The sequence below is a fragment of the Ischnura elegans genome, chromosome 1, assembly GCF_921293095.1.
Source record: "Ischnura elegans chromosome 1, ioIscEleg1.1, whole genome shotgun sequence".
Lineage (NCBI taxonomy): Eukaryota > Metazoa > Arthropoda > Insecta > Odonata > Coenagrionidae > Ischnura > Ischnura elegans.
Genome location: NC_060246.1, coordinates 124,899,911 through 124,916,585, shown reverse-complemented (window position 1 = coordinate 124,916,585; position 16,675 = coordinate 124,899,911). Strand labels below are relative to the sequence as shown.

Sequence of the window (16,675 nt, the reverse complement as noted above, 5' to 3'; positions counted from 1 at the left end):
TTTTTGAGAATATATGTATTTTTTGGAACGTTCAAAAACTGTGTTTCTCTGGTCCTTCGGGTGAAGGTTGAAGGAACTTCGTTCCTTTTGTCCCGCAACATATTTTTGGTCCTTCGGGCCGGATCTTTAATTGTTCAATGCTCTTATTTAAACTTGAACTTAAGCGCTATGGATTCAGTGTTCTATCTCAGTTGTTTGTTATCGGATGTTTGATTGTTCAATGCTCTTATTTAAACTTTGACTAAAGCGCTATGGATTCAGTGTTCTATCTCAGTTGTTTCTTATCGGATGTTTAATTGTTCAATGCTCTTATTTAAACTTGAACTTAAGTGCTATGGATTCAGTGTTCTTTCTCAGTTGTTTCTTATTAATGTTTATTTGTTGAATGCTCTCATTTAAATTTGATGTTGCTTCTCATTAATTTTGTAGTATTGTTCAATGCCATGTTTCGCAATCCGGCGGCAGTTAGTTGGGGAATTATTTCTCTCTATCTCTGAAATTGAGTGTATCGCAACGGTGTTTGACCCTCTAAACCCTCTGACTTCCCCTCTCAACCCTCTGACTTCTTCTCTCATCCCTCGACCGCTCCTCTTGCGTTCGTATGTATTACTCATCGCTCGCCGCCCCAAGTTCGGACTGCGCTATCTCCAAGGCCAGCAGCTGCTCACCTCCTACTCCGCGGCAACGGTACATTTACGAACAGCTGATTTTGAATTTCCATCGCAATGCGTTACGTAGCATTCTCTCGTCAAGCAGAGCTAACAAAAAATAGATTAATTAAAATAAATAGTTATGTCGAGCAATTTCTTCCTCCAGCTCCACGACCTCCTGAACCTAAGAGAGAAAGGTTACGCTCGTATTTGGAGGAAGTGGATCAGAAGTTCATCAATTTTCAACAGCAACTGGAAAAGTTATATATGGGCGAAGAAGTCTCAGAAATAAATGATCAAGCAGTCAGAATTCATTCTGATGAAATATCGGACCTTTATGGTGATGTGAAGGCAGCAATTAGAACTATCCTAAGATCGGAGGAAAATGTCGAGTTTCCAAGTAATGCTTTACCTCCGACCACCTCGGCACTGCCAGCCTCCTCAGTGAGATTACCCAAATTCGATTTGCCTCACTTTTCTGGAGATTTGAATGTCTGGATATACTTTTCAAATCTATTTGAAAGATCTATTCATCATAATGAGAGTCTTTCAGATATTGAACGATTTCAGTAACTTCTTTCCTTTCCGAGGAGAAGCTCTAAATGTAATTAAAGGTTTACCTATCTCCGCTCCCAATTACCACATTGCATGGAGCTTGTTGCATAAAAGATATCACAACATTAGACGCTTGGTGAGCAATCATGTTAGCAGTATCATTGATTTGCCAATCATTAACGGCTCGTTGAAAAGTATTCGAAACTTCTTAGATATTTTTCGCGAGAATACGCAGGCATTAACTGCCTTAGGGCATGATATTACTAACGAAGGATTACTTTTATCAACTCTGCTTTTACGAAAGTTGAACCAAGAGACACGGAAGCGCTTCGAAGATCACAAGGTTACAGAAAATGAGATTCCCTCCATTAATGATTTGATTGATTTTCTTGAAAAGGAATCCTCAAGATTGGAAGATGCAAATATTGGATACAACCGCCCTCAAGAAACGAAAAGCGTTGCATCTTCACGCCCCCCTAAAGTCACACTTTTATCACTGGAAAAGGCAATCTGCAATTATTGCCATGCCCCCAATCACAATGTTTATAGTTGTGACTCTTTTCTCAAATTAAGTGCCGAAGATCGACAAAGATTTGCCCGCACCAATGGCTGGTGTTACAATTGTCTTGGTACTTCTCACTCGATTAAATTTTGTAAATCAACTCACTCATGCAAGACGTGTAAAAGGAGACACCATTCATTGCTGCATCTCCCGAATCGCGGTTCTGTATCATCAGGTCCGTCGAGTTCACCTACAAGTAAACCATCCCCTGTGAACAACTCAGAAGAAAGATCTCAACCAGACTCTTTTGTAGGATTTTCTTCAGCGAAGACAACCGCCTCTGTTATCCTGGCCACAACATTGGTGAAACTCTCCACTCAGGAAGGGAATTCTTGTGTAGTACGAGGCGTTTTGGACTCAGCTGCTCAGACCAGCTGTATATCTGAGCATTGTGCGCAGCTTCTCAGAGTAAAACGTTTAAGGTCTACCAACCTCCTTAGTGGACTATCTCAAGCTAGTCTACGCACTCGAGGAATAACCAATTTAAATATAGATAGTTTGAATGGACAATCCCTCGCGCAATCCCACTTTGTTCAAATTGTTGACAACATTAGTTCAAACTTACCCCAAACCACTATTTCGAAGGAAGTGAGAAAAAAAGTGTGCTCACTAGTCCTAGCAGATCCTACCTTTGATGTACCATCTCCGGTGGATATTTTGATTGGAGCCGATCTTTTTGCACTTGCATTCACGGGCCAGCGTCTGCCTCTTGGTCCTGGTCAACCAGTTGCATTCGGCACTATGTTTGGATTTGTCCTCATGGGATCTTGCTTTGTCGGATCGCCTCAAGTTAGCCTCAATGAAGATAAGATATTTTTTACTATAACTGATATGGACCTACATAAGTCCATACAGAAGTTTTGGCAAATTGAAGAGCCACCAAACCCAGCTCTTTCTCCGGAAGAAATTCATGCGGAACGGCACTTCGCCACAACATTCCAAAGGGATCCTTCGGGGAAATACATAGTCAGGCTTCCTTTCAAGAAAGCTCACCCCAATCTCGGAGACTCTGCAGCCATTGCTAAAAAACGATTTTTCTCGTTGGAAGGAAGATTCTTAGCGCAACCTGGCTATAATGGTCTTTATGTGAACTTCATGCAAGATTATTTAGATTCAGGGCATATGACTCCATGCACCTACAGCACGCTTAACTTCTCTCATTACTTCATTCCTCATCATGGAGTATTAAAAAAACATGACCCTATCAAAAAACTGCGAGTCGTTTTTGACGCTAGTTCTCGCACTTCCAACAATGTCTCATTGAATGATATTTTGCTATCAGGACCGAAGTTGCAAAACAGCATTTTTGATGTGATTTTACATTTTAGACGGCACGCAATAGTATTCTCATGTGATATCATCCAGATGTTCCGCAACATCATGCTGCACCCAGATGACCAGCCATTCCAACTAATTTATTGGAGATCGCAGCCATCTGAACCACTTCAACCGTACAAACTAGCAACAGTAACGTACGGAATGACATGTTCGCCCTTTCTTGCAATTCGAACTCTTCAACAATTAGCCCATGATGAAAGGGAAAATTTTCCTCGTGCTGCTGAAGTGCTCCTAAAGCAGACTTTTGTCGACGACATAATAACTGGCTCGGATACGTTGGAAGAAGCTCTCAATCTAAAAGATGAACTAACCGAGCTACTTCGCCTTGGAGGTTTTACGCTGCACAAATGGTGTAGTAACTCACCCCGTCTGCTGGAGTCAACCAATTCACCGCATTACTTTCCCAATCCTCTCCGTTCCAGTTCTACCCAACTTCATGGAATATTAGGACTGCAATGGGACCCAAATGAAGATGTTTTCTCGTACAAAGTAGAAGTTGCCCAAACTCAATTCACTAAGAGGGCAGTCCTGTCATCCATCGCGAAATTGTATGACCCCTGTGGATGGATAGCGCCAGTTGTATTCTGGGCTAAGTCATTTATGCAGATGATTTGGACTTTAGGATTAGCGTGGGATGATCAATTGCCTTCAGAGATTATTAATAGATGGAAGCAATTTTTAAATGATTTGCCTCATATTGCAAACATAAGGTTACAGCGTCAGCTTTTCATCGCTCATCCAGTAACCATCCAGCTTCATGGGTTTTCTGATGCATCTCAACAGGGATACAGTGCTGTAATCTACGTTCGCAGTATAGATGGAAGTAATGCAATAAAATCCTCAATTCTTAATGCCAAAACAAGAGTTTCTCCACTAAAGCGCATTTCCTTGCCTCGCCTAGAGCTATGTGGAGCACATCTTTTAGCAAAACTATTAAATTATTCTTCTCTTCAACTTTCTCCTCACATTAATATTGAAAGTACAACAGCATGGTGTGATTCTACAATTGTGTTAAGCTGGATTCAAACGCCTTCTTACCGCCTGAAGACATACGTCGCTAATCGTGTGAGTCAAATACAAGAATGGATACCTTCTCATTTATGGAACCATATTGCCTCTGAACAAAACCCTGCGGATTTAGCATCCCGAGGACTTGCACCTTCGCAACTGCTTGACAATCACCTATGGTGGGAGGGACTGAAGTGGCTAGCAATGCTTAACTCGCGCCCCTTGGCACCGCTGTCAACTGACCCCTCCGAGACCACGGCTCTTACCCCAGGCCATTTTCTTATCGGTTGCTCCTTGCAAGCTCTTCCAGAAGAAGATTCATCAGATATTCCTCTAAATCGGCTCTCTCGATGGCAGATGGTACAGAGCCTATCTCAACGCATATGGAAGCGCTGGCATCAAGAATATCTGCACACCCTCCAGCAACGATCGAAGTGGACTCTACGAGGAAGTGGATTAAAGGATGGAGACCTGGTGCTGGTGCATAACCCTCATGCACCTCCCCTCCAATGGTGTCTTGCCCGTGTCACCAAAGCCTATCCAGGAAAGGACGGGGTCGTTAGCATTGTGCAGCTACGAACGCAAGAAGGTACCTATTCCCGCCCAGCCACAAAATTGTTCCCTACCTCAATTCAATTAAGCTCAATTTCTCTTTTTTTTGTATTTTTTATTGATCCTAGCGGATCAAGGGGGCCGGTATGTTCCGTAAACAGAGGTATTTAGTTCATGCAACTGCCACCGGAGGGCGTATTTGTATTTTGATGCTCAGTTTGTGTGTGTGTGTGTGTGTGTGTTACGACAAGCCGTCGGCAGTTCTCGGTGTGTGTTGAGTGTGAGCAGTCAGCGAACCAAACCCAAGGTGAAAGTGTGTGGTGCCAGCAGTTGCCCCGACCACTCCCCCGCCCCCCAAGTGTGCGCACGTGTTGGCAACGACAGAGGAGGATCTACTGACTGACTGATGGGTGAAGTTGCCCCACTATTATTATACTGACTAGTGAAAGTTATTGTTATTCATTGCCCTTTAATATTGTTTTTTTTTTTTGAGAATATATGTATTTTTTGGAACGTTCAAAAACTGTGTTTCTCTGGTCCTTCGGGTGAAGGTTGAAGGAACTTCGTTCCTTTTGTCCCGCAACACTGACATTAGCAAGAATTGATAACCAATGTTTGGATGCTCACTACAGGTTGGAATAATGCCTTGAATCATGAATCACAATAAACAATGCTCAGATATAGCGTTTCGGTATCTTAATATCTCCTCGCGTTTAATAAGAACCCGCTGAAATGATAAATATTTTTCATATCCCGTAAGAGTAAAATCCGGAAGGTTTTCAGAGAGAATTTTTCTGTTTCCCGGTCATGGACGGTTTTGAAATATATTTCAGGTTTCTAAATACATTCACGTAGATTTTTCCCCATGCTACAAGTGGTTACTCGCATATTTTGTAATGTAAAATTTCTTTCTCCTTGTAATAAAAAGAATGGTAAATGGAGTTAATAGTTCTAAATACTTAGCAGCTCATCATTTACCCGGGTCTTGGGTCTCAGTTTGCTCGGGAGAAATGTTCATAATGGAAACGAATTCCGCAATTATGAATCAAGATATGTGCGTAAAATGCTTAAAGAAAAAAGCCATTTTTTGTTATGCTCTCCCTATTTAATTTAAAGCTAATAAAATTATTCTTCTGTTAACTTCAGTTTTTTTCCTTACCCTACAGACTTTCAGTAACCGCACCTTATTTCAATCATCCCATTATGACCAAAGAATGTATCTAGCAATTGCATCTGGCGTAACAACTAAAGAATGTTCATCCATATTCTTGTGTATGATCGAGTAACATCTTGTGAGCTGTCTGTAATATTATATCCGTTTTAAACGTTAATATCCCTTGGATTTCTCATCCTATAGTGTAACTGCTTGGCTCAGTTTGTGGCATTTTTTCCTCCATAACAGAGCCTTTGCATCTACCTAAGAGATACATGAAATGTTTTAGAATCCATCACGATATACATCCTATTTGAATTAAAAATTATGAAATAATTTTTTCATTGAAAAAGTGGCACTTACAAGTGAAAAACGATGTGAATATTTGAAATTACTGCACGATGTTTAAATGAAACAACGAAAACTTTTCCATTATCTTTAGAATTCTATACACTGCTTCCTAATTTCTCAAATTTTTCCTGACAATGAAAGGAGTGACTTAGTTTTTATTTCCTCACAATTAAACTGACGCCATTTTTTGCTATATCTATAAAATTATCAACATATATTTTATTGAATGCTCTAAGACGCGTGGCAATCAGCGAGTAAATGATAACTATTACCTTGCCAATTATTACTATTCCAATGTTACCGCACAAATTTTACCCAGCAAAGTTAGAGTAGAAAATTTTTTTTGTAGATGCATTATGAACAGTAACACACGTCACCAAATCGGATTGAACTTACCTTGGTAGGTACTTATGAACTTTTATTTCCGCAAATGATGTTAAGTGGCGTGGAACTCCTTGAATAATCTGGTGGCACCATTTTAATGTAATTAAATGAGAAAGATGATCGCTTGAGCAGCGTTGATTATGACCGGAGTATTGTTCTCGCTCTTAAATATCAGCTCTTTTGAGCGTAAAAGACCCCGAGTGGAAATTTGGGGTCTTGTACGCTCACCGATCTTCTACGCACTTGCAATTTTCATCGCTCAAAAACATCGCTGTAGTGAACTTACCAAAATTATTTTTTCTCCCTTCGAACAGCGTACCAAGCTGTGTGTTTGTTTGAGTTGGATGCGGATGAGAATGCTGAGACCATTTGATTCTTGAAATGGGAGCTGAAGAAATATTTCCTAATTATAATTTTTTCTGAGATCAGGCATATGTTTTATAATATAGGTATTTGAAATATTAAGTCGTAATGTTTTGGTTCTTTTTGTCATCCATAAAATATTTGAGGAAAAGCTTGTAGCATTTAAGAATTCTCAAAAAACGCAATCTATATCCAATTTCCTCGCAGTGTTTCCTCGTTCATTGTTAAAATTTCAGCATTAAATTTTGTGATTTTTCCTCAGAGAGGAAAATAAGGAGAGAAAATCTCTCTCTAGATGAACATTGAAGCAAGTCGGGTGCTTCTTTGATCGTGTTCTAACCTTTACTTTAGTTGCCTCCCACTTTTTTATCTCTCACTTTACCGCTGTGAGTTAAGAAGCTCGAGGAAGTTGTCCAACTTGCAGTCTATCCATCTTATTTTTGTCCCTACATCGAAGAATTTCGAACTAATTTTAACGAATCGTTTATTCTTACTAATCATCACCCAAAGGGAAATTGAGTAATGTATACGTGGATTTGTTTCTGGGTGAGATAATATTGAAACGGCGGGAGTGCGGACCAAAGATAAAGAGTGAGGAAAAAGTTACCAAAGTTGGTCTTCTGTAAAGCATAAATATCTATAATTTGGGCTCTCTAGATTTTTTTCAGTCTCATAAACGTGTTGAGACTTAGATATTTAATCGCCTCACTGCGGGGAACTTTGATAAAAAATGAAATTATTTGGCTGGTAGACTGGGAACTAAGTAAAATGGTCTTTTTCTGCATTGATTCAAGCCATGTGCGAATACACCAACTATTATCTTCCAATGGTAGAGTACACTAAATATTGTTCCCTCTTTCACTTAAATCTACTGTAAATGAATCTAAAACTTGGAATAAATATAAATGTTGGGAAATACTAGCTATTAAGGCCCGTAGAGTCTTTCCGGTTTGAAATTGCGGTCCTGAGTAATTCTCAAGTTGAACATACGCGATCTGCATGCATGAAAAATAGGCAACCCTTGATCGAAGATATTCAGTAATTAATCTAAATTTAATGAGATACGCGCTCCAGAGCCTGGAGCTCCAGAGCTCCAGTGATGGTGGGTAATAATCCTTATATCGCCTCGAATGTGTAATATTCATAGTTTTTTCTCAGTTCTCTACAGTTTGACGCACAGGCAAATATCATTGATATGAATTCCTTTTTCAAAAAAGTTTGGTTTTATCACCCCTTGCAAAAATTCTAAGGGCATTTTTAAAATTTATGGTGTAGTCTTTCCGTGTACTGATTTGCATTATCTTAACAAACACAATCATTGCTGGAGCACTCGCGTGAAGATTAAGGCTATTTTAATTTCTGTGTACCTAAATCATAAAAAATATATAATTTACGGGTTTACCAAAATGAAACAGTTTTACGCATTTTTACTTCCAGGTGAGTGAGGATGAGCTACCTGGAAGGTGAATGATATCCATGATATTCTGAAACCCTGGAGATAACTTAGTATGGTGATTGAGATCTATTAGAATATGGATGAGTTCTTAAAGAAAGTAGGAGAGAAAAGTATTGGCTATATATTTTTTAAAGTATTTAAGTTGCATATTTTGGGATTCAAATGAATGATATATCCATTTTTGGTCATAATTATATTATCATCTATGGCGTTTTTTTTCCAAAAATATTTTATGCATTTGTGCGTTAGATGTTTATTTGAATATTTTTTGCATTGCATTAATACTCGTTATAATTTATAGTTCCCAAAGTTATCTGTAGTAACTGTAAGCTTACCACAAAATGTTATATATTGGCTAGTAAAATCTGAAAAACTCTAAGGAGTTTTCTGAAACTAATCATGACTGTTCCGTTTACTTAGCTAGTTTATTAGTCTATTTCATTTGTTGTTTTATTCCTTGATCTACCTTCCTTTTCTTCTCAATTGCTATTCACTCAATAGCTTTCCGTTACCCATTTTTGCTTCATTTCCCCATATTCTCTCATTAAAAATAGCGTGATTCGTATATTTACCTTATTCGTACAATACGCTGGTATAATATAACTCTCTGAAAGTAATATTACTCTTGCCTTCAGATAGAAATTATTACTCGGTTACAGATCATCACCGCTATATCGTGATTTCTTCTTTTTCACATTTATTTTTCTCCGAAATATCTTCTTCACATGCCCAGTATATCCTGCTGCGTCCACCGTCTCCCTGTTGTCTGTCATAGCTTGCCCTCTCAGTCTGGTATCCCTTCTCCTCTGCCGCTTCCCAACTTGATTATGTCACTCAGCCCTTCACTCAGTGTCATTTATCTCAGCACGCGTCTTCCTGCTATTTGTCTCGTTTCCGGACTAGCTCCAAATCCAACTATACGTAGACCAGTCTCGTTTCCATCGCAAATGTTCCTATATAACTTCTGTGGTAATAATTTGGTAATATTAGAGTTATTCAAAGAAATACCCTTAAACTACCCTACTATTTACCTTATCTACTACTTACATCTACTACTTAACTTATGGAGCCTCCCGTAAGTGCACGTTACGGGCAAAAATTTCGCAGAGGAAAAATCATTTCCTCTAACTGAGAGTACAACACTGGTATAAAAATTGTAGATCTCAATACGTACAAGGGTTATTTTTCCTGTATATTATTCTTAGGTGAATTGAGAAGATGGAGTTTAAAATAAAATGGAATATATGTGGGTATAAGAGAATTTTTGCTGCACGCAAAGTTACCATTTAATTATTCCTCACATTTAAGCCAGATCGATATGAATCCTACATAGGCAAAATCACCCTTTCCTCCATCTTTTCCTCTCACTTGATTACCCCTTAGTACCAAACCTTGATACCAGACATATTGTGTTCCGAACATGGAAAAGTAACCAGAAGCGGTCATAAGAAAAGTAGCCAATTTCTGGATAAATTTTAAAGAGAAAATATACTAGCCAGAAGACGCAGGATATGGAACAAAATTTTATTAAAGTGCTCCAATCAACCAACATTAAAATTATATTGCTCCTTGATGCCGATGGAAGGTAATCTCGTAATTGATTTGGTGGTAGGAAGGGTACAATAAATCTATCGTAACTACTCCTGTTGTGTTGCCATTATTCTTATCTCGAAGAATTTTGAAAGTCATGATGACTGGTGGATACTTTTTTCATGATTACGATGTTTTTTCCGGGTTCGCGATATAAATTCAATTATTTTTCGCATGAAAACGTGATTCCTTTCCATTTTCTTATTACCTTTCTGAAGGCGTGTTTAATGCATGAGTCTTAAGCAATTCAGAGAGGGATGGATAGAAGATGAATGGATAGGATGAATGTAATGGGAGCGTTGATGGAAAATGATCGGCAAGGTAGGATTCCAATTGAATTTGGATCCGCGATGCTGGAGAGAGAATGTGATGGGAGATTTTCTGAAGGTTGCCGAAGGTTTAGGGCCAAGGAACAGGCTTGGGCGTCATTTCTCTTTTTGCCCTGAAGGAGCGATTGAGAAGGAAATTGCCGGCGCCAAAAGGAAAACCTCGTGGGAGGGGCCATATAATCTGTTTGAAAAGCGATAATCGTGCGTATTTATTTCCTTCTAGCAATTCTCTGCCCAATAAACCCTCCCCAAATTATAATTTCGCTTTACTCTTCGAGCCCTTTACGAAGCCATCCTTGTCATTTATGACTGAGGGTGTTATTTCGAAGGGAAATACATTTTAATAGTGAAAAAGAGGAATACTTTCGACTTTTTCAAGTCTATCGTCACCGCTTGTATATTCAAAATATTTTTGTTGCTCCTTGAACTCATTTACTTCTAGGTTTTGTGTCGCGCCACTATGTTGTCTACTCTCTTTTTTTACAGTACATTGCTCACTGAGTGTTTAGTTATTTCCGACGCTGATTCCAATGACTACCAATCTCAATATAATTTTATATTCCTTTTTATTAAAATTTGCAAAACTTAGGTGGATTTGAAATTTTAATCACAACCGTTCTGTAAAATACCTGTTGATAATATGTATACTGAGGTAAATTTGTTTTTTCAACTTCCGACGTGAATTGTAAACTTAAATGCATGTTGTGTTACCTAAATATTCATCTCTTGGTTAACAAATCCTACCTATCCACGCTACAGTTATTTTTTTACCTCTGTTTAGTCATCAATCACTCATTTTTTCCATCTACCGTTCCCTCCCTAGGTGTTTCCGAATCTTAACTCGGTCTCTCCAATATGACTCCTCATCCCACTGGAAGCGTCCTATATTCTAAGTGCATCTACTGCTTCCAGATTTCTTCTTCCTATTATCCACGAGTCACTTAAATCACTCGTAGCCTCGTTTCTGCTTTCTTTTGCCATATAAAAGTTTTGGCGATCATTTGTTAAGTTTTGGCTATTAGTATTATTATTTTTGTTCATTGAACTCCTCATACTTCATTTTGACTTAGTCAATATTCATTGTAAAAAATGATTTTCTACGGGGAAAATAAAATTCATGCACATCTTCCCAATACACGATGTAGAATTAAATCTGTCTCAACACTAGTCAATACCTTTGCGTGTGGTTTGTAAATCGTACACCAGTGTGTATGGTACATTATTTGTATGAAAACTGTCATTTGATCACCTCGAATCTTAGTTTGAAAAATATCTATTACAGCAAATGATTTAATTATGCTCAATATTTATTGGTTTTATTTCTATGACTTGTCTGGGTAATTCCACCCCTGTATTAAATTTTCCTAGCGCGGTATTTTTTTTACTGCTCCGTCTTTATATCATGCATCCTGTAGTGTAGTTGAGTGCTGCTTTTTTCCATTAGAATTATCTGCCTCATAGTCCTATGCCTATAGCCCTCCTTTTCACATGCCTGGCAAGTGTTAAATTATGAGTTGTTAAATCTGGCTTTAAAATTTCTTCGTATTTTTTCTTTTACTTTATTTTTCGCTTGAGCAGTCCTCAATTAATTTTTGTGGAAATCTACTTGATATTTATCCATTCCATCCTTTTCTGCTCTTTTTCCTTTCAATTAGTTGTTGACACGGCTGTCCCGTAAGCTTTTCCTAACTTATACCCCTTTCTCGGCTACTCCCCATCATCCCGTTTATCTTTCCCTTTCTTCCAAAGGTTATTTTCCGTAGTTTCCCACCCAGGCTTTTTGCGTACCACTGCTAAAAAACAACCCCATTTTTAGCGCCCTCTACACAGCATTTTTTCTATATACCTTTAATTGATCTCCACCCTCCGCAGTCTTTTACCGCAAAGGGAACTCAAACATAGTTCTAACACTTAGCGTTCCTCTGGAAAGCCCAAAGCATTTTTTGAGCTATTTTTATGCGTTCCTTTTCCTTGTTTTCGGGCCGTGTCCATCCTGTACAACCCTCGGAGATAATTATCCACTTTTATGGCGGAACAAGTTCCTTGTCTTAATCTCGTTTGTGCTTTTTTTCTAGCGTTTCCCAGCCTCTTGATTCTTTCACTGAAATCTTTTTCTCTCCTTTTTGAATTCTCATTGCCTGCAGAAGCTTTCCCTTTTGTTCCTTTGAATAAAGTGAAGTTCCTAGCCGCACAATTTGGTTTGTCCTTCTCTTTCCGTAGTGGAAAATTGTTATGCTGTATCATAATGCCACTGGAATTTTGCATGCATATTAGGGAATAAACACGTACCTTAGGTCTACTACGTTTATTCAAATGTACTGCAGAAGATATAATTATCGGGCTGTCTAGTCAAATAATGAGAAAACACTGCCAAAATATACCTCGTTGCATTTCATTCGGATATTCTGAAAGGCTTTAGTGTGACTTAATTTTTTAGATTTTAAGATATGCGTTAAAATGGAGTTTGTTGTTCATAGTCAGTGCATTTATCTCGTAGATATTTTTTATGCGTAGGTTCTAGAGCAAATAGTGAATGGTATTACAACAAACACTGGTCAAGTGAGGGTACTTATGCTATTTTTAACCTCTTTCGCAAGCATCATATGCTTCTAATTTCAATTACGATACAGAGCCTAACGCGCCTTTTATTGGAATGATTTATTCTCCAATATTATTTTAATCAAGCGGATATACAAAAATTCAGTGAACTCCAACTCCATAATATGATTGTTTGTTGGACTCAGCATGCGCTGTCCTTTTTTGGTTTGTGTGACCTTAAGTAGCTAAAAATCAAAATACAATACGCAAGAGAGAGGCGGAAAGAGAGAGGAATATTTTCACGAAAACCCTACCTTGGCCCCTCCGTCCATGCCAGAATAATTTTGCCTTGGCTTAAAGTACCTTTTGATAGTTTGAAAAAAGTTTGTTTTACGTTTTCACCAAAAGAATTTTTCAGTTTGTGCTGAAATTGTTCAGCAGTAGTTTTTGTTTTGATTTTTCCACGTAGTTGTCCTGTCTGATCTGATAGATCTGCCTTCCTTCTAGTTTATGTAGCTCTCCATTTCACATCCCACGGTAATTGAGAGTCTTACTCACATTTACGCTTGTTTAAAAAAAATCAGGATATGCAATAGCGTTTAGCATGAATACAAGTGTGCATTTAGGACCGAAGTTCACTTCCATGTATCTGGATGATGGAATTAAATCACGCTAAGTTTCCTTTCCAATTTCACATTATCTCAGGAAAAGGTGAAATAATTTTCTGTTACAGGAACTCTAAACGGTTTTCACCCATACTGCCGTCCACTGCACTCACTTTGTGCTAGTTTCCTCCAATATTATATGAACGCGCGTTAGGTCGTTTTTATAGGCTTTAATTTTTTCGTTCGACGTTTATCCACCGCTGTATGAAGAATCTATAAAGTTTTGGTCTCCACTCACGTAATTCCGCGCGATTCCCCTTGTTCTTATCCGTCTCACGTCCAGTGCGTCCCAATATATCACTCTTTGCCCTTTTTTACCACAAATTCCGACGCCATTCATAATTTTTCTCGGCAAAAGAAATTAAGCCTTAAAAAGTTTCAAAAATCATCTAGGTATTGTGCTTTCAGTAGTTTGTCCGAAAACAATTATGGATATAAATTAGTGGATATTTAAAAAAAGAGCACCATAAAATTTTTATCTCCTGTGCACTGGTACTAAAATTGAAAATTAATGTCCATTTGTTCTCTTTACTATGAAAGCGTTAAATAAATGGATTTCCTGATCCTCTGAGCGTTTTACTTGCCGAACATGATAGGAAAAAAACAGGAGTAGACGAATGGTAACAGCAGACGAAGAAACCTTTCTCCTTTGTGCATAACCGAATTTTTTTCCTATAATTTCTTGTCTTTAAAGTATTATTATGTTATTGGTGATGCCGAAGAACGGAAGTTCATAAAAGTTTCCAGTTCAGGTGCTGTGAGATGCTTATTTTTAAAATGTTAATATTTCAGGCGATAACAGTTTTAAGATGTAGAAATCTCATAAGAACCCTGCTTCATTATGGACATATTACATATTATTTTCTATTTCCCCACGCTCATAATTCAAACATTTCTCCTAAGATTCACAAAAACGAAAATAAATACTCTTCCGCTGTTAAAAGTTAATTATCTTTCTCACAATTTTTAATCTTTATTCGATTGATATATCATCAATGGTTAATGAATCATAAACGTCAGCGTCCACGAAACCGTATTCTTTTAATAAGTCATATAAAAGAGAAACATTTTTAAGGCACACACCAATTTTGGCTCTTAAATATTATTCAGCCAATTATTCATAAAATCACCTTTCCGTAAGTCCTAGGAAAATTCGTCGAAGAGATGAAAGTAGCGCTTGTCGTCGAAAAGGATGAGGAGTAATTCAATTCGATTGAGGAAGACAGTTCGTTATGGGAAGCGAAAAGGAGAAGGAAAATAGAACTCCTGTAATTTAATTATTCGGTCGAAAAAATGTCCAAAAACTCGAGAACGGGTGGAGTTTGGAGTTTATAAATGAGGATTTTTATTATTTACTGGAAAAGTGCGAGTTTATGGTTTCTCTGTTAAAAGAAAAATAATGGATCTTTGGCACTGGCTGGAGAAAAATTATAATTTGAGGAAAAAATAGGCAAAATAAAATATATGAAAGAGAAAAAAAGGAGTATACAAATTTGCTAACGAAGGAATAGAAACATAAAAAAGAATGGTGCAGAATAAAATTATTTGCATGGAACTAGTCATTGATTACAAGTGTAATGATTGGTGCTTATCGTATTAAGGAGAAAGGGATTAGAAAATAAATAACTGGTTGAAGTCTTATAATGGTCGTCAATAATAAAACTATGAAGCCTTACCGTGCTTGTCTCAAAATTCTTCCCACTCATACACTACACACTCTTCCCCCCCGTATGATCTTTTTGTGCAATACTTTCCGCACAATTTGTGAGTGTATTTGCAACTGTTATTTACCATGGCTACTAAATAAATGCGTATTTTTGCGTGATAATTTTGAATAGGATTCATTCACCTAAAAGAAAAATGCCTTTTAACCATTTCGACCTCGTTTGATGAAGTGGCATACAGTGATGTTTATTTGATGGTTGTTACCCATTCTGGGAATTCGGGGAGAACGGGACTAAACTAATAACTACGGGAATAGGAATGTGCCGGAAAATATTCTACGATCAGATTCTTCCGGAGAAATTCTGAAAAATTACGGAAAATTTGTGAAGCATTTGGGTAAGATTCAGTATGCGAGTGTTGAAGGTTAAAATTTCTCGTGAGCGTAGGGAGACACATAATTTTGTTCAGTCCAGTGTACTCTCAAATCGTCGATTTTCTCTCTCGATTTGAAATTTAGTAATTTTTTTAAATTCAAACGTTTTACGTGTATTAGAATCCATTCCATCTCGTGATTCTCCTTTCTCCTCACTCGTTTCGGAAAGAAAGATGGAAAGGGCTCCACTGAGCTTCGCGGCATGAAAAAAAATCATAGCGAATGTTTTAATTAATTTTATTCTGACGCAATACATTTCGACTGTACTTCACATCTGATTCCCATTCCTGAAGAGGTGAGGCTTTTTCTAGAGCACATATTCTCAACTTTATGATTTTTTCTTAGTATACTTGTATCCTTTGGCCATTGTATATTTTTCACCTGCTTTAATTTAGTTCAGTTACATTCTTTGTGCATCATGATGAGGAAAGTTTAATGCTCTGAACCGCAAATTTTCGAATTAGTATTTAAGGTAATGGTTTTTATTTAATGTATTTTATATATTTCATGCATTAATTATAATTTCGAAATAAATGGTTCTTTTGGACCTGCGAGAAAATCAATAATTTGTTCCATAAATTTTATGTTCTCATCTTTTATTACCTTAAGGCTCGTAATATATCCATCCCCTTGAAGGCGAGGAGATATCTATGCTCTTTGTTTAATCAAAGACCTCATCACCTCAAAACATAGCACTGATATGCCATTTTATTATTTTCTACTCCAAAATTAAGGGCATTTAATAACTTTCTTAGTGATCGCTTGTATGTCTAGGGGCAACATGATTGTTCATTTATATCATTTTCCGTAATAGAGGATAGAAATAGAATTTAAATTGCATTTTTCAATAATTTTTGCATACTGGAAGCATCTCGTAAAGTATTTCTAAAGTCCGTTTTTAGTAGTGCATTATACTCCAACGCTACTTCAGGCCACTACTTCGTTAGCTGAAGATTCTAGGTATTTTTCTCAAGCTTCAATTAAGTCAACGATTTTCCAACCGTCACCCAAGCCCTTGGCATTGCTTTAGTAACACCATTTTCCCTTCTTCCGAAATCCTCTTCTTCGCCGTAAGGCCGCTTT

General features: G+C 37.6%; 1 protein-coding gene across 1 annotated transcript; it reads left to right on the top strand.

Moving 5' to 3' along the window:
• The first annotated feature begins 917 nt into the window (after window positions 1-917).
• On the top strand, window positions 918-5,068 carry LOC124163434. The gene is made up of 4 exons (XM_046540382.1): window positions 918-1,094; window positions 1,603-3,928; window positions 4,415-4,702; window positions 4,917-5,068. The coding sequence occupies exons 1-4, from the start codon at window positions 918-920 to the stop codon at window positions 5,066-5,068; spliced, it is 2,943 nt and encodes a 980-aa protein (XP_046396338.1).
• The last annotated feature ends 11,607 nt before the right edge of the window (window positions 5,069-16,675 follow it).

Excerpts from the sequence above, each read along its gene's own strand:
- LOC124163434 (XM_046540382.1), top strand. The coding sequence starts at position 918 with ATGGGCGAAGAAGTCTCAGAAATAAATGATCAAGCAGTCAGAATTCAT. Across the intron at positions 3,929-4,414 it reads CGTTCGCAGTATAGATGGAA|CTCTTCCAGAAGAAGATTCA; the intron begins GTAATGCAATAA and ends GCTCCTTGCAAG. Across the intron at positions 4,703-4,916 it reads GCAGCTACGAACGCAAGAAG|CCGTCGGCAGTTCTCGGTGT; the intron begins GTACCTATTCCC and ends TGTTACGACAAG.